The sequence below is a fragment of the Oncorhynchus nerka genome, linkage group LG3, assembly GCF_034236695.1.
Source record: "Oncorhynchus nerka isolate Pitt River linkage group LG3, Oner_Uvic_2.0, whole genome shotgun sequence".
In the NCBI taxonomy this organism is placed as follows: Eukaryota; Metazoa; Chordata; class Actinopteri; order Salmoniformes; family Salmonidae; genus Oncorhynchus; species Oncorhynchus nerka.
The window spans coordinates 22,040,099-22,063,319 of NC_088398.1; the positions used below are offsets into that span (position 1 = coordinate 22,040,099).

The 23,221-nt window shown below is 42.5% G+C and overlaps 2 protein-coding genes across 2 annotated transcripts in view; both read right to left on the reverse strand.

Annotated features, from left to right (window-relative positions):
* Window positions 1-3,327: 3,327 nt before the first annotated feature.
* On the reverse strand, window positions 3,328-9,916 carry LOC115114643 (neurexophilin-1-like). The gene is made up of 2 exons (XM_029643061.2): window positions 9,467-9,916; window positions 3,328-4,673 (listed from the first exon to the last, which is right to left on the reverse strand). Exons 1-2 carry the CDS (start codon window positions 9,539-9,541, stop codon window positions 3,912-3,914), a joined length of 837 nt encoding a protein of 278 aa, XP_029498921.1. The 5' UTR covers window positions 9,542-9,916; the 3' UTR covers window positions 3,328-3,911.
* Window positions 9,917-11,886: 1,970 nt separating this feature from the next.
* LOC115104763 (thrombospondin type-1 domain-containing protein 7A-like) overlaps window positions 11,887-23,221 on the reverse strand; it is a 73,342-nt gene continuing 62,007 nt past the window's right edge. The window contains exons 22-29 of the mRNA XM_065005555.1: window positions 21,759-21,904; window positions 20,199-20,373; window positions 19,639-19,812; window positions 18,535-18,630; window positions 18,312-18,397; window positions 16,402-16,615; window positions 15,683-15,770; window positions 11,887-13,940 (exon numbers count right to left, since the gene is read on the reverse strand). Of these exons, the coding sequence (XP_064861627.1) occupies window positions 13,850-13,940; window positions 15,683-15,770; window positions 16,402-16,615; window positions 18,312-18,397; window positions 18,535-18,630; window positions 19,639-19,812; window positions 20,199-20,373; window positions 21,759-21,904 (1,070 nt within the window). The 3' untranslated portion in view covers window positions 11,887-13,849. The remainder of the gene's footprint in view (window positions 13,941-15,682; window positions 15,771-16,401; window positions 16,616-18,311; window positions 18,398-18,534; window positions 18,631-19,638; window positions 19,813-20,198; window positions 20,374-21,758; window positions 21,905-23,221) is intronic.

Below are 23,221 nucleotides of genomic sequence, written 5' to 3' on the forward strand. Positions count from 1 at the left end.
TCTTTAATCTATTGAAACAATAGGTTGAGTAACAGTTGACCTGCTCTGAGTTACATTGAAAGCTGTTGGAAATTTCCATACAGAGTTTGAAAAGTGTACCAGCTAACAACATGAACATGTAAAAAAATAGCTTCAGAAACTGTCTTAATGAATATAATGTGAGAATGTGTAGGTGTGGAAGCCTTCTGTTCCAGAGAGGAACACAGACAGATGTTCATATGGTGGGGCGATTGCACTCACATTATGTCAAATATGAATTCTCTTCATACAGTTGAACGTTAAATAGAATTATGTCCTTCTCCAAATGGCAACAATTTGCCTGGAACTGAGTGGCAAAAGTTTAGCATGTCAAATAAATATTGCTGCACGAGCAGTTTGACAGGATTAATAGAGCGTAAACTTAATTTCATGTTGCCACAATTCATTCTATTCAGATGGGCTAAATAGTAGTGTTCATTTTGCAGCATATTTAGGTGCGAAGTGTTCATACCTAGTTCTGCCCAGGGGCATTAATCCAGAGTAATGAAACGATCCTATCCTCTGTGGCTTTTTAATCTATTCACTGGGAAAGTAATTGACAAGCCACAGTATGTGCATTAGGATAGCTCCATCACCAAAGGACAGCTGTCACTAAAGCAATTAAAATGACAAAGTTTAATTAATTATCTCTAGTTTTACCTGATATGAGACGTTCACAATGAGTGAGCTTTCATTTCCAGGATCGTAATAGCGTTTGGACGAGAGCAATTCATTTGTAATTCAAAAACCACACGCCATTGTCTGCTAGAGCTTTAATTCGTCAGTATTTCACACAGAAATTAACACCACAGATTCAAAGCAAAACACCACATGAATTATGCAATAACATAAGATATGAAATGACAATAATGAATTATTCTGGAATTAGATGCCAATTGCACATACTCAAATAAGTCATTTGACATCCCATCTGATGATCTGTTTATGAGTGATGTGCTATTTGGTCACTAATGTAGATGTCATATCAGATAAAGAGCTAGGCTAACCAAGTGTACCTAGCCCTACATACAGTACGCGAAGGACTGCAACAAGCATGATACTTAGCATGCTTTTAGCTTAGCTTCTTGAAAAAGGACCAAGACACAATTAATTACGGAGCCAACTACCTCCGACACCAGGAGAGCAGGATCCCAATAACTTTTTAATCCACCTAAATGTCAAGGCAACGTTTACAGGTCTCCTCCCAGTCTCCAATGGTTGCCAAAAGGCCAATGGTTAGTCATCTGTTTACTCCTGCAGCTGCTGGGTGTCGTTGGGAGTCTGAAGGAGAAATCCCCTGATTCTATCTGCCATTTGTGACAGTTCCCCAGACCACATTAATCAGGAAGTTCTCTGAGAGCAGGAGGAGACCAGAGGCTTGGTGAATGGCTATGGCCCAGGTCAACTGCACCAACAGACTGGATCTGGGATGAGGGATAATTCACTCATTGAAAGCCTTGTGTTAATCATGCAGTAGTATATTATAGATGGAGGGTTTCATTCATAGAAATGGTACCAGATAGAGCTTAGACTCAGAAGCAAGTGCAACTATCGGACATGGCCCATCATAAAAGAGTGCAGTTGAATTCATATATGTATTTCAAAGAAATAATAATTAGCCATAAATCAAGTATAATGTATTACATAAAATGAAGACGAGTGTCCAGGTTGGCAACATATTTAACTGATCTTATACAGAAAATGACTCTTTATAAAAATGGAAGACCCACTCAAAGAATATAATCTGAAACATTTGTCATCCAGTAGCCATGATGACAGATAACTGCTCTCAATTTACGAGTCAAATGTTAATGCTTATTTCTGTCAGCTTTGTTCATCCACATCATAAATCCCTGTTCACACTCTCTTATCAAATAGGCCCCTCTCTTCACAGGAAACAAACCCTATTTCTTATAAAGTACCTTGTCAAATCTTCCATTCCATGTTTCAGTTGTGTCAACATCAAACGAGTCTGTGTGCAAGTGTACAGTACTAAAGACCTTGTAATAGTTGACTAGTTAGATGTACAATGCAAACCGCATTAAAAAAAAACGATACCTCAAGGTGCCTATCAACCTCATAAACTGGGTTTCTATTCCCATTGTGTGTCAGTGTAATTCCCAGACATGATTCTCTCACACAGGGATGACAATCACAGTGATGGTTCTCAGAGATGTTTCACAATCAGCTACAAGCATCACATTTGCATAATGAAAGCTCAACGGCCAAATCGAATATCCAGTATCATTATGGTATGGTGTTATTACATCATCATCATCCAGAATTTGCGTTATTGATGTCAGAAGTGGTTGTTATCATGTGTGGAGAGATGCCTCTGCAGTTGAATACATGTCCTCTGGCAAAGCAGCAGATCTTATGCTGCAACTCCCTTTGATTTCCTTGATTTAATATTTTATAGCGAACAGAGTGGGGACTCTTTACTGTGTTTTTTTCCTCACGAGGCAAACATAAATGGTTCTTTTTTAAATATTGAAATACACTTAGATCCATAATGAATGAAAGTCCTCCGTTGATCTGATTTACTCTGCATTCACTTGTGTCGGACAGGATATAACCGAGGGCAAGAGATTGCTATCAACAGGGCATCAATGTCAGAGCTGAAAACCATTGCTAACATTTTTTTTATTTGTTATCTACCAAAAACAATGTACACTGAGTATACAACACATTAAGAACACCTTCTCTTTCTATGATATAGACTAACTAGGTGAATCCAGGTGAACGCTATGCTCCCTTATTGATGGAATTGGTTAAATCCACTTCAATCAGTGTAGATGAAGGGAAGGAGACAGGTTAAAGAAGGATTTTTAAGCCCTAAGACAATTGAGACATGGATTGTGTATGTGTGCCATTCAGAGGTGGCAGGCACACCTGTTTGTGTCAAGAACTGCAACACTGCTAGCTTTTTCATGCTCAACAGTTTCCTGTGTGTATCAACAATGGTCCACCATCCAAAGGACACCCAGCCAACTTGACACAATTATGGGAAGCATTGGCGTCAACATGGGCCAGCATACCTGTGGAACGGGTTGACACCTTGTGGATGTCCACACCCTGAAGAATTGAGGTTGTTCTGAGCGCAAAAGGGGGAGGCAAATCAATATTACGAAGGTGTTCCTAATGTTAGGTGTACTCAGTGTTAATCTGTAGGAAATGTTTTTTTAATATAATTGTTCTTATTAAATGTAGCCTAGATTCTAGATGCCTGCTGTTTTAGTGTGTATTTTCCCCATGTTGATGTTTTAATAATTCACTGAGACTGAAAAAGAAACAATTGTGAAAGGATCTGTATTTCTGGCTGTCAAACAGATACAAACAGGCAACGATATAGATGGCACGTCTTAATGCGTTCTGACACTTTCCTTCGCAGTAAGTCAGCATCTACCTACTTCATTTCCGCTTTGTAATCACCGGTGACAAACAGAAATGGACAATGAGAGGGAAGGAAAATTCAAAATGCTATTCCATCAACACACAATTAGAAGATCGAAACAGTTTCTAATAGAATAAAGTGGGCTTTATCAGTTATTATTTACATAAATGACAAATCTTCAGAGAAGGTTCTGGCAGAGCACTTTCTTATAGCTACTGTAGAGGGTCAAAATACATGAGTAAAAAGTATGCCAAGCCAGGAAATGTTGCGTACTAATTGCTCTTACAATGGCCATAGGGAAGGGCTGCTCAGTGTTGCGATCTCACAAGCAGCAGGGATTCATTGGCTTTAATAATACCTTTTAACAGTTCCGTTCCGACAGTAAAGCATCCTCTCCTGTTCTATTGAGGGCCGTGCCAGCCTAGCTCAAATCAACTGACACCTCTCAGGAGCGAATGCCCTGTCTGTCTCTGTTCCTTTCCCTTAGCCGCTCAGCCAATCACCCGGTGGGGAGGTAGGGAGTATCGCTGTGGTAGTTGTAATCCGGACACACTTTCTGCACCAGCTTGTAGTCGGTGCTGTAGAAGGAGATGTAGATGCAGATGACTTTGAAGGGCTTGGAGCACAGCCAGGACACATGGCTCTGGGTCTGCTCCTGAGGGCAGCTCTGCGAGGGGTCGTGGGAACACAGCGACTTCCTGGTGCCCTTCTCCACCTTCTCGTACTCCACCCTGCAGTTGAACAGCTTGGTGTCTTTGGGCTCGAGGACCGTCGACTGCTGCAGCTGGAACTCCACGGCCTTGGTGGGCGGCACCAGCCCCACCGACACGTTGCCCTGGCCCGTAGCGTTGTGGCGGAAGTAGACGCTGAACGTGCCGTTGCCGTGGTCTACGATCTTCCCGGTGATCAGCAGGTTGAGCTTCACTGTCTTGATGTTGGAGTGGAAGTCGCCCCAGCCGAACATCTTCTTGAACTTTCCTGTCTTGACGATGGGTCTCCTCTTGGATCGGGAGCGGGGGTCATGAAGGCTAGAGGTGTTGTGGAGCCAGTCCCAGAGCTCCTGTTTAGAGTACGGTTCCAACTTGTCATAGTTCAGATCCAGGCCAGACAGATTCTTGTCATAAAAGGTCTGGGAGAGCAGATGACTGATGGATACGTCCTTGCTGGTGTCTGTTGTCCAGAGGTCCTTAGCTCTTGACTTTGGTCTCTCTGACTTCAGAACGTCTGAACTTCCAGATGCAGATGAATGGGCACTTGTAACCTGTGGAAAACAAAGAGACATTGCAATCCTATTTCAATGATGAAACACAACAGGCACAAACCATTAAACAAATAAGCCTGCTGTGTAGGATAAAAATTGATATGTCCTTGATATGCCATAGTTTTATTTTATACCAATAGATCATACATGAACTGTCGGTCTGAAATGGCAATAAAGTCAATTCCCATTTGAAATTCAGTGATGCTGAAGGACGTGACTAATGCATATAGAAAGAATATGAGACAAATTCAGTGCATGACACAATTGGCTCATATGAACACAGTGCCCTTTATCAAGAGTAAGGCCATTCCAATCCTGCCATACATATAGATGACTGAAGCGTTTATTCAGTAGCCTACGGACGTGATGCAACACCAGACTATTACCTGCTGAATGTACCCTGAACGGTTGATTGATGATTCCTTTACTCCGGCCCTCATAATAATACAGATGACAGGGCTAAGATTCCCGCTGCACTTCATGAAGAATGGTGACAGTGATGGCCTGACCCCATCTGTGGAATGTGACAGCAGATCTATCTGGGCAAAGTCTTACATCTTGTACCTTTACCTCAGATCAATACTAGGAGAATAAGGTCTCTCTTTCAGAAAGTTCACTGGATGACATTGCGGTATGGTAGTCTGCATATTGCAACAGTTCTAGTGTGAATGCATGTTGGATTTTGGACGTAGCATACTTCATTTGAAAAAGATAATTTGTGGTGCTCAAGCCTAATTTCAATCTCATCTTTGTTTTGGACCAAATATGACTTCATACATTGAACATGAAAACTATGAAAGAAATTGTGCAAAAACCTCATTATAATCTGCCATCTTGATTTAATTTGAAACTTTTCTTCAGCAATTTGAGTTATAAAGAGGACAGTTTACTAAACTCTGGTTAAATAATTTTGTATTTTTTTGCACTTTGCACAATTATTTTGCACTAAAGAAATGTCGCTGCAATGTTCTTTAACTTATACATTTGCGTTCTCCATCTGAAAAGAAATAGGAAAGGTTGAGTGCTTCAGTTCCACTGAATAGGAAGTATGACCCATAATTCAAATAAGCCCCATTTATTTCCCAAGGCTTTCTCTTTCCTGATTCATTAGCAGTGGGGTCTCCAATGACCAAATGAAAAATAGCTTTCATAGAGCTGTAATTACCTGTGCTGCTAAATGACTGAAGCTTAATCTCAATGGATTCTCCCTACTTGGAAGGACAGACAACCATTCTTTTCTCTCTCTCATTTAACCTTTATTTAACCAGGAGAAAGACTCAACGTTAAAAGCTTATTTTGCGAGGGCGACCTGGAAAATAAAATATTTAGTTTTCCCTTTAAGCATCTCACAACATATATCCCATTTAGTTGATTCAGACATGTTTTCTCCTAAGCAATCATATGCACAATTACACTGTATAGGGTACATCTTAAATTCACAACATTTTCTTGAGAGTTATCTTGGTCCTTACTGTCTTGTCATGAGGGTTATTATACTGGGTTCAACACTGACATCCAATTAGCTTTCATCTGAAGCACCTGACAGCCTGGGCAAACTGTCATGGTCTCGGGATTAGAGGGCTCCATGTCACATTCACAGAGACCCCAATTCACGGATTATAACCAACCTGTAATCCACACGACAGAGATTAGGCAAATCGAGGCACTCCTGACTAAACCAACATTTACATCAAGGCAGCCTTGCCTGAGGAAACAGGGGAAAAGGCCAAGCTTACCTCGCTCTGTTTGAGAGCATGTGAGACGGAGAAGACAGAACATTAAACATGTTTCGCTGGTGTTAAATGGAGGTGGAGAAACAGGTTGTCACCAACAGCTGTACTGGGGTGAATTTGAAAAATGTGTGGCATTGCTCATCAGCCAGTTCTAAATCTCACTTTTTGTCAATCTTACCTGTGGCCTCAAACAAACCAGAATTCCTGCACATGATTACACAAATGCTGGGATGATTTTATCATGGAGGACACCCTGTTAAAACCTTATTGGAAATACCCTAGCGAGTCCTATTGTAAATAACCATAGACATAATGTGGTAAACACAGTAGATGGATGAACCTGAATGTTCCTGTTATTAAGGCATCCTTTCCCTAGAGAGAGGAAGATACAGTCTGGTACTGTACAGTAGCTTCCCTTAAGATAAGGAGGAAATGCTATAGGTTAAAATCCCAATAGAGCAACAATGTCTTGTTCTGATAAGACAACCTTGCTAGCTAAAAACACCTAGGAGAGACTATTAAAAATGTGTGAGCTTTCATTCACTGAAATGGTACTGCAGCTGGAACTCTTAGGGGAGTTTCTGGGGAAGACTTGTCTCTTCTGACAGACTGTTACCATTTTAGCAACTAAATTAAGTTAATTCTGGGTGCTGTGATTAGCTGACACTTCCTGTTTAAACAGTCATTAGAGCTGGAATGGTTGGAACCAGCTATCTCTATTCTTATTCAAAGCAACAATGTCGTCCATCTTGTTTAGGTAGTTGGAGTGGTTTGTTTACCATAACTTGGCTCAGGATTTTGTGTTCTAGTGAAACACAATTGCACCATGTTGATGAATCAATATACATCCAAGAATCATGGCCAATCCACCCATTCTATTTAGCATATAAAGGATCTTCACTGACATGACATACTCGAGGTCCCTTTCAACTCTCAGCTACCATATGTGCCTAAATGAATCTCAGAGAGCACCTTACAGCACTGGTCAATCAGAACCATTCAGAATCTGTGAGTCTGCAGGGACATGATTCCATCGTTCAGTGAGCAGAATGGAATTGGATCTAAGCGCAGTAAACTGTACACATCTCCAGGGATATGTTTTAGGCCAGATGTGGCCTACTCTTCTCCTGGAGAGCTACTCTCCGCAGGGTTTTGTTCTAGCCCTAATCTAACACTTGATTCTGCTAATCAGTAGCTCTCCAGGGGGAGCTGGCCATCACTTTTTGAAGGGATCGTTTGATTGTACTGATATCCAAATTGATCTTGGAAAATGTAGGATTTTCTTTCTCTGATGTTTTCATGGATCAGCTATAGCATTCTCAGAGATGAACAGAGATCAGCGTGAAATCACCAGAAAGCTCGGTCTCCATGTTACCCCAACTGTTACCCGAGGGGGTCAAAGATTATGGGGTTTAGAGTGAGGCATCTCAAATAGGTGTGAAATAGAATGGTAGACTATCAAACATAGCAAACATAGGGCGGTATTATCGCCATGAGGTCTGTAGAGGATCAAAACGGTCAGCAGTTGGACTGAGGGTATGATCGTGGCAAAAAAAATAAAAAATTGCCACTAGTTTCTCCAACTCACCCAGAGGATAAATACATAATCATTTTATTTCACACACGAGTTGGTTCAAAGGCATCCGAAATAAGTTTGCGAGGTTCCCATGGGTCTGTCAATCTGTCGAAGGAGCTCGAGGCTAGAGTTTAGGATGCGCCGAGCACAAAACAATTATGAGCACCCCATTAAAGCATGGCGAAGCAATTTGGAGGCGAAGCCTGGGAAAACATCCACATCAAGTGGTACAATTGAGAGTAAACACTTTCTATACATCCAACACTTCATGTTTACAGTACTGTAATGACATTTTACAGTAATATAGTATTAGTTTAATATAATTGCATCATAATCAACTGAATTATGTTCCTTAAAAAAGAGAATGCTTCATTAGTTAAGGGGATAAAATGATTAGTGAGCCTAGTCAAGTGTGAAATTGAGTTCATCATTTTCAAGACTGCGAATTAAATTCGATAATGGGAGTTAAGTCGTAGAAACAATTATTATTAATTGACTTATTTCAATCACTATGCAAATTAAGTGCTGATAACCCAGTGTAACTATTGAAGATTAGTCAACTTTGTGGGATTAAGTTAAAATAATGTGTAAGAGACAATTTGGGCCTGTTTCTCTTGCTTGCCTGTTGACAGATTTAACTCACGCAGGGTTACTATGTACCAGACGATTAACAAAATTGGGACGTCAGAAACTGTGGCATAACAATAAAGATATTATGTCAAGCTTATCACAAGGTGAAAGGTCAAGCGCGAGTACTTTTCAACGGAATGGAGTGACTCAAATGGGAGAGTAATCCGAGTTGATTGATTCAAATTAGATCTACAACCATCGCAATGGGAATGACAAAATGTTTCCCTCTGCACACAACACAATAACACATCTATTAAAACAATAGATGAGTCAAAGATGTAAAGGGAAATTTCACAGTTGTTCAAATTCATATTCCTCATCTCCAGCACCATCCCAAACATCAACATATGCGAAAATGGCGCGTTTCTATGTTTTGTAGTAAAAAAAAGATAAAGGAAGATAAGTGTTTCCAATGACATCGTCGGTGTGCATCGTGTGATTTTAACCAATTGTTAGTATGCATTGCCTACTAATTGTCTACTAATTGGTTGACGATGTCATTGGAAACACTTTTCTTCCTCTATCTTCTTTACTACAAAACATAGAAACGTGCCATTTTCACATATGTTGATGTTGGGGTGGTGCTGGAGATGATGAATATGAAGTTGAATTACGGTGACATTTCCCTTTAAGAGTAAAATCACAGACTGGTGCTCTCCAAGGTGCTGAAAAGTATACTCAAAATATGTATGCAGCATATACATTTACCAAACACTTGTGAGTCAAAAGATCTTTGGAAAAATGCTATGGCACAGACAACATCTGTACATTTAGCTGGTAGCTTTGAACTCAAGATTTCAAAAGACGGAAAAATATATTTTTACTCGAGAATTTACAACAAAAGCTCAACTTACCATAGAAATGAGTGACAGGAGAACAATGCACCAACATGTGGACTTCATTCCTCTTGGTAGTCCTTCACTTTTCATGCCAACCTATACGCAAAACCCTTTCTTGAAAAAAAATCGAATTGACTAGGTAAAAATGCCACAACTAGAGATAAATGACAAAAGGAAACATGAAAAAGACCCTGGAGCAAATAGCAGGGATCAATCTTCAGATTGACTGAGGGATGAAAATCAAAATGCTCTGTCTATGTTTTGTCTATTGGAAGATATGAATGATACGTTCTTTGTGGTAGGATTAGTGGCGGTGTTGCGTGAATGGTAGTGCTTGTAGGTCTGATTGTCAGTGTGATGTGATGTTTTATAGAGCGAGAGAAAGAGAAGAGAGAAAGAGGCAAAGAGAGAGATAGGGATAGAGAGAGGCAGGAAGAGGGAGAGGGGTAGAGAGAGAGAGGGGTAGAGAGAGAGAGGGGTAGAGAGAGAGAGAGAGAGAGAGAGAGAGGCAGGATGAGGGAGAGACAGAGGCGAGGAAGAGGGGGAGAGAGAGGGAGGAAGAGGGAGAAACCGAGCTAGAGAAAGACAGAGAAAGGAGAGCGAGGGAGGGAGTGATAGAGTCAGGAAGAGGGAGAGACCGAGAGAGAGAGAGAGGAGAGCGAGGAAGGGATAGAGAGGCAGGAAGAGGGAGAGACCGAGAGAGAGAGAGAGGAGAGCGAGGAAGGGATAGAGAGAGGCAGGAAGAGGGAGAGAGAGGGGGTAGAAGAGAGTGTTGGAAAGGAGACTGCAAGAGAGACTGCAAGAGAGTATAACTTTTCATTTGTGTCTAGAGAGACATCTAGTGGTACATCTAACATAATGACAGTACACACTAGAAAGGCATCAATCAACATTTTCACTGTAACTTAGTATGTTTATAACATTTTCTTCATTTATTTTTAGTAATACTTCCGATACATATATAAACAATCTTTACAAAACGACGGAGTCTTGTCTTTTTTTACAACACACAACTTGCTTCAAGAGAAACCCCCCATCAGTAACATCAGTGGGTGTATGATATCAGTAACATCAGTGGGTGTATGATATCAGTAATATCAGTGGGTGTATGATATCAGTAACATCAGTGGGTGTATGATATCAGTAACATCAGTGGGTGTATGATATCAGTAACATCAGTGGGTGTATGATATCAGTAATATCAGTGGGTGTATGATATCAGTAATATCAGTGGGTGTATGATATCAGTAACATCAGTGGGTGTATGATATCAGTAATATCAGTGGGTGTATGATATCAGTAATATCAGTGGGTGTATGATATCAGTAATATCAGTGGGTGTATGATATCAGTAATATCAGTGGGTGTATGATATCAGTAACATCAGTGGGTGTATGATATCAGTAATATCAGTGGGTGTATGATATCAGTAACATCAGTGGGTGTATGATATCAGTAACATCAGTGGGTGTATGATATCAGTAATATCAGTGGGTGTATGATATCAGTAATATCAGTGGGTGTATGATATCAGTAATATCAGTGGGTGTATGATATCAGTAATATCAGTGGGTGTATGATATCAGTAACATCAGTGGGTGTATGATATCAGTAATATCAGTGGGTGTATGATATCAGTAATATCAGTGGGTGTATGATATCAGTAATATCAGTGGGTGTATGATATCAGTAATATCAGTGGGTGTATGATATCAGTAATATCAGTGGGTGTATGATATCAGTAATATCAGTGGGTGTATGATATCAGTAATATCAGTGGGTGTATGATATCAGTAATATCAGTGGGTGTATGATATCAGTAACATCAGTGGGTGTATGATATCAGTAATATCAGTGGGTGTATGATATCAGTAATATCAGTGGGTGTATGATATCAGTAATATCAGTAATATGGGTGTATGATATCAGTAATATCAGTGGGTGTATGATATCAGTAACATCAGTGGGTGTATGATATCAGTAATATCAGTGGGTGTATGATATCAGTAATATCAGTGGGTGTATGATATCAGTAATATCAGTGGGTGTATGATATCAGTAATATCAGTGGGTGTATGATATCAGTAATATCAGTGGGTGTATGATATGTAATATCAGTGGGTGTATGATATCAGTAATATCAGTGGGTGTATGATATCAGTAATATCAGTGGGTGTATGATATCAGTAATATCAGTGGGTGTATGATATCAGTAATATCAGTGGGTGTATGATATCAGTAATATCAGTGGGTGTATGATATCAGTAACATCAGTGGGTGTATGATATCAGTAACATCAGTGGGTGTATGATATCAGTAATATCAGTGGGTGTATGATATCAGTAATATCAGTGGGTGTATGATATCAGTAACATCAGTGGGTGTATGATATCAGTAACATCAGTGGGTGTATGATATCAGTAATATCAGTGGGTGTATGATATCAGTAATATCAGTGGGTGTATGATATCAGTAATATCAGTGGGTGTATGATATCAGTAATATCAGTGGGTGTATGATATCAGTAACATCATACACCCACAATGCAATACTCAAACTAAACATTCTGTGCAATACAAAATAAATGTTCACATAAGTTGACCTTTAAAAAAAATAAATAAAAAATGTTATTATTTACAAGGAAAACTAACAACAAAGTAAACATTCTCCTCATCAGCTGTTCTTCTAGCAATCAGGCAGAGTGGTCGAATTCTGCCACTGTAGAACAGCGGCACCATATTTCCTCTGTATTCATATACTGTGATGACGGCTGCTTAGATGGACCTCAATATATACAGAATATATGATGTAATATTGTACGCCGAGAGAACGAACTGCATCATTATCATATGTCTAAGGGCACTATGATATGGGTCATTGTGAAAAAGGACATTTCCATAGTCTTAAGTCAGAACTGAAAACAACTGTAGTGTTCCTAGAGCCTTTGTCCAAGAAAATGGTACTGTTTAACTTCCGTCTAAATTCATCAATCACCAAATTCATCAATCATTCATCACATGAATCAATGACATACAGTTTAAACCTGTGCTGCACCCATTATTAAATATGTTGGTTTCATGAATGTATATGGTACTGTAGATAGTTGATCATTGACAATAAGGCAGAAGTTAGGTTTGCGTGACATTAGAAGTTAGATACAAAATACAATAGCAGTCACACACATCGTTTTAGCTTTAGAGGGGTTTTGTTTTTTGCAAAACAAGTTATCTAAAAAATAAGAAAATCCATTTACCCATTTATCTTCCATGTACATATGGGCTATGTTTCATATTTACAACATTTAAACCATTGGAAATATCTCATTGTAAGCAAGAACAGAATCAATGGTCCTCATTTAACGTAGTCTATTCGATTTCATTCGGGCATAGAGAGGGACAATACCAAACCAACTACAGTATTTAGAACACAAAAGATACTGGACCAAAAACAAAACGAGTTGTGGCAAAATAAAATCTATACATATTTACTATTGATTCACACCCCCTGTGTTATAGAACGCAGACATCATCTCCAGTTTTCATGTATCCATGGTCTTGAAAATGCCTATTATTTTCACATTTGATTTCCAACTGCATATCTGTCTTAAGAGAGGCAATGTTCTATGGCAATGCAACATATAAGTCATCATGTGCATATCATGCTGCACTAATGTAGTGCAATAATAGTTCCTGAAACAAAGCAAAAGAGAGACAGGCAATAGATCCAGTAACCAGGGATGGTTTCTCATCTTGTGTTCTCTGTCTGTACATGTTTATCCTCCAAGATAGTCCACTGCCTAGGAATCAACCGGAAACCAAAAGTATCTCTTTGTTTGCGACCGAAGAAGGAGATTTCAGTCAAAACCCAGAAAGGAAAGGAATCAGAGCCTTTTCATGGAGATTTTCCTCCCCTTCCCTGCGGTGACTTTTGGCAACGTGCGAACCGCCAGTGCATCCTAAGCCTCCAGCTACTCAACGTTTCAGGGACGAGCAGAAAACACAGCAAAGAAATGAGCTTGTGCTGTTTGTGTTCAAGGAGAAAAAAAAGTTTGTCTCTTCGCAGCAGCTCTTCCATTTGAAAGCAAAACAAAAAAAAAGGCATTTTCCTCATAGTGAGTGGAGGCCATGAAGGCGTTTGCTTAAGGAAATATCACAAAAGAAAAGGGGGAAAAAGGAGAACTGCATGAACTAAACCCAAATATCTCTAAGTGGAGAAATTGTTCCTCAATTCCAATTTCCATTTAACTCATGAGGACCCAAAATGGATTCAAGATGGCCGTTGGTCTTCTTCTTCTGATCTGCAGATGAAAACATCCCTGTCCTTCCTATGATGGGATATGTCACCTTGTTTTTACGGCAGGTGTGGCAGGTCTCTGGAGGACTAGGCTATCCCAGAGTCCTACATGTCAGCGTCCCCGTCATAGGCTAGGGTGAGAGGTTTCAGTCGGTTGTTCATCTGCCTCTGTCTCTTTGGCTTCTTTGGCTTTTTGCTAAGAGGAAGAGTAGACACCATGTTACCCTGCCTTACAATCTGTACACTACAGTGCAAGTAAAACACCAGCAGCACTAGAAAGTGGCATACTATTATGTCAGTTATAACATATCGCTGCGTTTGTTCCAAATGAACGATATCTCTATAAAACTGACATTTTGGGAAGACATGGGCATATTAAAACGATAAAAAGCTAGTTAAAGGTATTAGTATGTCCATTTGCATTAATGACTGTGGCTTCACTTGACTTCTAGGGCTCGGAGCTATAAAGTACCTTTTCTATAGGTTATGACAGTGCGAGAATATTACAGAGCTATTTAGTAAAGGCCACCATCCTAGGAAAAGAGAAGCACTATTGTTGTCCTGCAATCATTAATGCCTCATAAAGATGCATGCATAAGTGCTTACTTCTACTGCATGTGTCCATATTCCTTGATGGTAGTGTGAACTTGATCATCCTCAACAATTGGTGTTCCGTGCATAACAAACGTGAGCAACATAATAAATGTGTGTGACAATGTATGGTAAATAGAGGATTAACAGGGATGAGATGGCAGAGGGGATTTGATAAAAGCAGGAGAATGTTCCTCCTGCTCTAAAATATAGTAGCTGTCTATCATGGCCACCAGAGGGCAGTATGGCACCATCATTGTGCCATTTTACAGTCAGGAAAACAAATTAGTCTACAGGAAAAGGCCTGAATGAGTCTTAATGGGGTTGAATTTGTATATATATATTTTTTTTAAAATTTAACCTTTATTTAACTAGGCAAGTAGGTTAAGAACAAATTCTTATTTACAATGACGGCCTACACCGGCCAAATCCAGACGACGCTGGACCAATTGTGCGCCGCCCTATGGAACTCCCAATCATGGCCGGATGTGATACAGCCTGGATGCGAACCAGGTACTATAGTGACACCTCTTGCGCTGAGATGCAGTGCCTTAGACTGCTTCGTCACTCTGGAGACCAAATCAGTCAACGGTAGTCACATTAGTAGTCACTTAACCCTGGTCACATATTTTGTTCCAGGCCAACACTAACACTTCTGAGTTAACTCATCTTCATCTTGAGTCGTTGATCAGTAATTGGGTGTGTTAGGGTCTGGAGACCACTGCCCTAATTGTTTAGGTTAATGATTTGGTGAAGGTAAGGTCATCCTAAAGTCGGAGGACTTCCTACGACCAGGGTCTATCTGGAGCCTACCACCTACAGTACGAGGGACCCCTAGAAGGTGATTTCCTGGGACCTCACCTGCACCAGCAACTTCACACAGCTGGTCAAGCGGGACATGTCATGTGACACTGGTGGAGGGGTCAGAGGTCAGGGGTCAATGATTGGCACTGCAGCTACTCTTTAGCTGCTGCCCTGGCTGCTGCTTTGGCCACTGCTTTGGCCACTGCTTTGACCCAACTCTTGGCAATCGGGGCACATATAAGTCAACTCATGTACATTTTGGCCCATCCAGACCACCGTCCCATTGGCGTTGGACTCGGTGGCCTGAAGATGGCTGCGGAGGACGCTGTACCTGCTGCTGGCGACAGATGGCATGAAGAAAACAAAACAAACAACAACAAAACAATAAATACACCAAAAAGATGAGGGGGGGTGAACAGACTAATGACTGAATGACATCTAAAACATCTAAAATCGGACCAAAACAAATCACTACGGGGATTTTTTAATGAATGATGAAGGGATATTGATGAGTAAAAAAGGACAAGATCAGAGCGGACTCACCAAGCTAGGTATATCATAGACACTATGAACATGAGCAGTACCAGGGCTCCCGCTGTTACACCATACACCCACATCTTCAGCTTGCCATCTGTGGAGGAGGGAGAGCTGTCAGTTCAGCTGGCTACGCGGCTGACTGGGTCTAGTTTCCATTCGTTTCTGTCTTTGAAAATGTTGATCTGAATTGTGCTTTGGAGGACATGTCTAGACAGTCTCAACCTGTTGAAAATGGAAAGAGCCCAAGTGCCACTTACTGCCTCAGTGACATGCAGCACTCTAACCCGGAAATAACTATGGTGTTAACCAAGCAAATTTGCTAAGAGCGTACAGGACATTAGCATAATACATAGTATCGCCTGTATTGGCTGCAATCCTGTTGCAGTGTCTAACAAATCGTCAGCCACGTGCTTCCTTTTCATTTCCTGCACTTATTTAGCAATAATGAAAGACTGGCAGAGAAACATTTTCCTCTGATCCAAAATGGTCCTCCCATCACTTCACATTCTTGCCATATTTGCTATTGTCAGAAGTGTGTGCAGAAATGTAGCTCTCATAAACCAAAAGCTTTAAAAGCTATTTACTGTGGTCGACGTAGCTGCGTCTGTAAGAAATAATTCCCCCCCGCAGCATCTAACTTTCATGGGTTTACTTTTTGTACTCTGCATCTGCAAGTTACTGAATGTGTGTTCACTCCTTCTACACTAGTGACATAGCTGGTTCACCTGGTCCAAAGGGCTGCAGGTACCAGGTGCGCCCGGTGCGTCCAGGCTGTATGGTGGCAGGCAGGGTGGGGTTGATGGCACGGCTGGTCTTCACATCAGTCTTCTTGTCCCCGGCTGTGGGGATCTCCAGAATGGGTATGGGGGTGCAGTGGTTCAGCTGGCCACTGGAGGACATCACCTCTGTGTAGCCCTCCTCGCACATACACACGCCAGCCTGAAGAGGGCAGTGTTACACAAATACTGTTCACTGCTGTGTCTGAATATGTTTTATTTTTTTATTTTTTTTATTTCACCTTTATTTAACCAGGTAGGCTAGTTGAGAACAAGTTCTCATTTGCAACTGCGACCTGGCCAAGATAAAGCATAGCAGTGTGAACAGACAACACAGAGTTACACATGGAGTAAACAATTAACAAGTCAATAACACAGTATAAAAACAAAAGAAAGGGGGGAGTCTATATACAATGTGTGCAAAAGGCATGAGGTAGGCAAATAATTAAAATTTTGCAGATTAACACTGGAGTGATAAATGATCAGATGGTCATGTACAGGTAGAGATATTGGTGTGCAAAAGAGCAGAAAAGTAAATAAATAAAAACAGTATGGGGATGAGGTAGGTGAAAATGGGTGGGCTATTTACCAATAGACTATGTACAGCTGCAGCGATCGGTTAGCTGCTCAGATAGCTGATGTTTGAAGTTGGTGAGGGAGATAAAAGTCTCCAACTTCAGCGATTTTTGCAATTCGTTCCAGTCACAGGCAGCAGAGTACTGGAACGAAAGGCGGCCGAATGAGGTGTTGGCTTTAGGGATGATCAATGAGATACACCTGCTGGAGCGCGTGCTACGGATGGGTGTTGCCATCGTGACCATTGAACTGAGATAAGGCGGAGCTTTACCTAGCATGGACTTGTAGATGACCTGGAGCCAGTGGGTCTGGCGACGAATATGTAGCGAGGGCCAGCCGACTAGAGCATACAAGTCGCAGTGGTGGGTGGTATAAGGTGCTTTAGTGACAAAACGGATGGCACTGTGATAGACTGCATCCAGTTTGCTGAGTAGAGTGTTGGAAGCCATTTTGTAGATGACATTGCCGAAGTCGAGGATCGGTAGGATAGTCAGTTTTACTAGGGTAAGCTTGGCGGCGTGAGTGAAGGAGGCTTTGTTGCGGAATAGAAAGCCGACTCTTGATTTGATTTTCGATTGGAGATGTTTGATATGAGTCTGGAAGGAGAGTTTGCAGTCTAGCCAGACACCTAGGTACTTATAGATGTCCACATATTCAAGGTCGGAACCATCCAGGGTGGTGATGCTAGTCGGGCATGCGGGTGCAGGCAGCGATCGGTTGAAAAGCATGCATTTGGTTTTACTAGCGTTTAAGAGCAGTTGGAGGCCACGGAAGGAGTGTTGTATGGCATTGAAGCTCGTTTGGAGGTTAGATAGCACAGTGTCCAATGACGGGCCGAAAGTATATAGAATGGTGTCGTCTGCGTAGAGGTGGATCAGGGAATCACCCGCAGCAAGAGCAACATCATTGATATATACAGAGAAAAGAGTCGGCCCGAGAATTGAACCCTGTGGCACCCCCATAGAGACTGCCAGAGGACCGTCACTATTTGTCGAATCCTTGCTTCCTCTGTCCTTGTTTCCTCAATTCCTTTCAAAGCTAATTGGAGGAGGAGGTCAGAGGGAGGGACCGTGGATCCTCTCCTTTCATGCACTTTGAAAGGAATTGAGGAGACAAGGATGGAGGAAGCAAGGATTTGACAGGTATGAATGCTTTCAGACACAACCGCGGTTGTCAGCTTGTCACTATCTGGCCAAGCTAGAATGGACTGAAGTGCAACGCGTTCAGAGCACAAACCTAATCTGAACCACTCTCACTCAACAGACTACCCGTGAACAGCTCACCTCAGTGCAGAAGGACAATGGCATTTGACACGGCGGGTCACAGGAGTTGTTGTCGTCCCCTGGAGGATTGATAGGGGGGCATCCCCCTGTAGGTCAAAGGTCACCAAAGAAGGATCAGATGACATGTGATTGGTCAGATCTTTAGTCTTTGATGTAATCTCTAATAAGGCATATGGAAAGAAGTGCATTAAGGCACCATTGAAGGTTTAGTAGTGCCGCCTACCTGTGACGTTGAGTCCATCAGAGCGCTGACACCAGGTGACACGAGAGGAGCCTGACCACGTGCTGCTCATCCACTTGTACTCAAAACACTCCCCATCTGTAAGAGCACAAGACATAATGATATCGATAAGCCATTAAGCCAGGTACAGAATGGAGCCAAATTGAATTCAGATCAGTTCTACTGAATTAAACAGAACTTAATTGAACAGTGGGGTGTGGTTCGATTTTTACATTCTGGATGAAAGGCTCAGGCTTTTGCTAGATGGCTATGCATGAATGCTGTTAATGTTTCGTCAATATCTCCATCAGTGCTCCAAGTGACCCTTATTCTTTAGGGAGCCCTCTGTAACGAATCACCTGCAAAACCAGTTCAACTCTATCGTAAATGAGCAATCTAACCTTGACAAATTTAGATTTTTCTCTCGGTGCTCGCTGGCTACAGTATCATCGCTACAATCAGTACAATATATTTTTATAGTGTCATCTGTCAGAGTATAATGATCTGGGGTGTTTCTCTTTCTCCCTCTCCCTCTCTCTCTCTATTCCCCATATTGCTTCCTCTCCCTCTCTCTCTCTATTCCCCATATTGCTTCCTCTCCCCTCTCTTTCACTCCTCTCTCTCCTGTTTTTCCTCTCCATCCAATGTCTCGCTCCTTCCCACTCTATCTCCCCCTGTCTCCCCTTCCTCTCCTTCTTAAAGAGCGCCGGGCCACCCCATCCCCTCTCCCTCACGGGCCCATAGTGATGCTTATAAACCAGGTCATCCCAGCGATGGCTGCTGTGGGGCGGCCACAGCAGTGGGTGAGAAAACGAGAAACTCCCCAACCAGAGCCCAGGGGAACGTAGTGGGGGGTTGGGGATTCACATAACACTGTATGCTGTAGTCTAGTCCAACATGAATAAGATGCCTGAGGGACCATGCTAGTACTGTATAGAAACATGAGGAATTTGTTTCGCTATATTTTGACCTGGTAAAATAAATTCCTCATTAGGCACCAAATGGAAGAAAACAGACTGAAGCGGGAAAGGACTACCTTAATTGTCCAATTGCAAAACATTTAGCTTGTGTGCCCTAATGAATACAACCTAGTTTTCCCAGTCTCACCAATGCAGGGTCGGGACTCCCAGTCCTGGTCAGGACACAGCTGGACATTCTCAGGCTCCTGGGCCACGACGGCTCGCGAGCGCACCTGGACAGAGCCAACGTCCACGCCGGCCCCTTTGGCACACACACTCAGACACGGGCTCCAGTCAGACCACTCCATCAGGTAGCATTCACCTACAGAGAGGAGAAGAGAGAGAGAGAGAGAGAGACACACAGTTGTTAGCCTATTTGTTCCATTTGGAGTGATATGCCTAGAGAAAAGACAACAAAGCAATAAACACAACTAAAGCTAACCAAGTCAGGCTTACTAATCTCTCGGGGTTGAAGAACGTCTATTGCAGTTCAAAGCAGATTGTTGTTGATGTAATGTATGTGTATATCTGCATCAAAAGGAGATGCTATGAATTCACAGTGTGTTTTTTTTCTCTATGCTGTTTTTTTACAGGAACAGGCTTCATCTAGATCTATGCTACCACCCACACTGTACCACGATGCACAATATAAGTAACAGCACACCTCCATAAGATGGGAGCGCTGTATACAGTTAGCCGGTTGGTTACCTGGACAGGGCAGAACACAGGTCTCCTTCAGTATGATCAGTTTGTCTCTGTTGACAGCCATCTCCAGACCCCCACACAGCTCCTCCTCCACTATGCTGCCCTCTCCCTCTCTGGAGCCGTCCGACACGAAGCACGACAGGTTCCGGTAGCGAAGTCCCGCTCCACATACCACCTCCTGGGGGAGACAGACACACACATAGAAGCACGCACGCACACACACACACACACACACACACACACACACACACACACACACACACACGGAAAAGTTAACACCTCTGTATGTGTTAACTGAGTAAAAGGGTCAAAGAGAGAATAAGACAGTGTGTGGTGTAGCCTACCTCCACCCTGCACTCAGACCAGGGAGAATAAGACTGTGTGTGGTGTAGCCTACCTCCACCCTGCACTCAGACCAGGGAGAATAAGACTGTGTGTGGTGTAGCCTACCTCCACTCTGCACTCAGACCAGGGAGAATAAGACTGTGTGTGGTGTAGCCTACCTCCACTCTGCACTCAGACCAGGGAGAATAAGACTGTGTGTGGTGTAGCCTACCTCCACTCTGCACTCAGACCAGGGAGAATAAGACAGTGTGTGGTGTAGCATACCTCCACCCTGCACTCAGACCAGGGAGAATAAGACTGTGTGTGGTGTAGCCTACCTCCACTCTGCACTCAGACCGGGGAGAATAAGACTGTGTGTGGTGTAGCCTACCTCCACTCTGCACTCAGACCAGGGAGAATAAGACTGTGTGTGGTGTAGCCTACCTCCACCCTGCACTCAGACCAGGGAGAATAAGACTGTGTGTGGTGTAGCCTACCTCCACTCTGCACTCAGATCAGGGAGAATAAGACTGTGTGTGGTGTAGCCTACCTCCACCCTGCACTCAGATCAGGGAGAATAAGACTGTGTGTGGTGTAGCCTACCTCCACCCTGCACTCATACCAGGGAGAATAAGACTGTGTGTGGTGTAGCCTACCTCCACCCTGCACTCATACCAGGGAGAATAAGACTGTGTGTGGTGTAGCCTACCTCCACCCTGCACTCATACCAGGGAGAATAAGACTGTGTGTGGTGTAGCCTACCTCCACTCTGCACTCAGATCAGGGAGAATAAGACTGTGTGTGGTGTAGCCTACCTCCACCCTGCACTCATACCAGGGAGAATAAGACTGTGTGTGGTGTAGCCTACCTCCACCCTGCACTCATACCAGGGAGAATAAGACTGTGTGTGGTGTAGCCTACCTCCACTCTGCACTCAGATCAGGGAGAATAAGACTGTGTGTGGTGTAGCCTACCTCCACCCTGCACTCAGATCAGGGAGAATAAGACTGTGTGTGGTGTAGCCTACCTCCACTCTGCACTCAGATCAGGGAGAATAAGACTGTGTGTGGTGTAGCCTACCTCCACTCTGCACTCAGATCAGGGAGAATAAGACTGTGTGTGGTGTAGCCTACCTCCACCCTGCACTCAGATCAGGGAGAATAAGACTGTGTGTGGTGTAGCCTACCTCCACCCTGCACTCAGACCAGGGAGAATAAGACTGTGTGTGGTGTAGCCTACCTCCACCCTGCACTCAGACCATGGGCTGTACTGCCACCTGTAACAGGGTCTGACAGGACAAGGTTTCCACTGTTCCAGCTGAGAGGGACAGGGACGCCCATCTCCCTGGGACCCCTGCACCACCGCCCTGCTACGCCACATCCGCCCTAGAACACAAAAATGCAGTGACATCATTAATGTGAAACACTCACTGGACAATTAGTCTTGTACAGATGTAGGATCTTAATTTGATCACCCTGTTGCAGGAGAACTTTCCTGCAATGCAGTGTAGTGCATTTGAGGTTTAAAAGGCTCCTGAAGTAAATTTCACTTTGAAAATTCAGACTTGATTTTCCCTTTATGAAACACTTTAAAAAATGTCCATGAATTATAATCCAGATAATAATTCACATTTCCTGTTTGTGAGGATTATTTTCTTGCTGTAGCTAAACTGACTCAAATGAAGATTCTAAATCTGTAGTAGTTGCACATTGTCGGCTCGGGGATATGAACTTGCAACCCTTCGGTTACCAGTCCAACACTCTAACCACTAGGCTACCCTGCCGCCCAAAGACATGTAGAAAGTCTGCAGACATTGGGACTATTTGATTCAGAAAGAATGCTTTGACTGTGATTCACATGAACATATGACTGATGTCTGAATAGGGAGATGCACGAGGTCGGGGCTACAAACCAAACACAGCAGGGATCTCCGTCTAGACAAACGCAAGTCAACAATGTCTTGTTCACTCCTGTATTCTTTTCCTTTCTTTTGAATGGAGTCTGCTAAAGTTCATCCATTGTCTTAATGTCAGGCCATTCACCATTCAATGCATTCAATTCAATTGGCAAGGAAATGTAATTACAGTATAGGCCTACAAACAGTTATTGTGTGTAGTTATGTACGTGTGTATTCGTGTGTACTCCTGTGCGTCTTTGTGTGCGTGTTACTGTGTTATTTATAGGTTACTGTATCAGTCGTCCCTAACTGCTTGACAAAGGCAGCTCTTGAAAAAGCCTGCTACACTGTTCTGTCCTCCAGCCATATTGATTACCTCTCTACTTCCACTCTTCCACTTGAGCAAAATGACTTTTCCTTTCTGTTCGGCCAACTACTGCCTTCCTTTTATATAACAGCAGTACAGGACCCTATGAGGTGGTGAAGTCTCTCGTGGGTAATGGATCGGGTGTGCTGCAGTTTGAGCATTTCGTAAGCCTTCTTGATTCTAAAGGCTTTGCAATGTGATGTATACAGTAGTTATACTAAGAGTGCATCATCTCAGATAAAGTATAGGTATTAATAAGTGAGCTAACACACACACACACGGATTGTGATTTGCAGTAACACAAGCACACACACACACACACACACACACACACACACACACACACACACACACACACACACACACACACACACACACACACACACACGGATTGTGATTTGCTGTAACACACTGGTACTTCAAGTACTGCAGACTCAA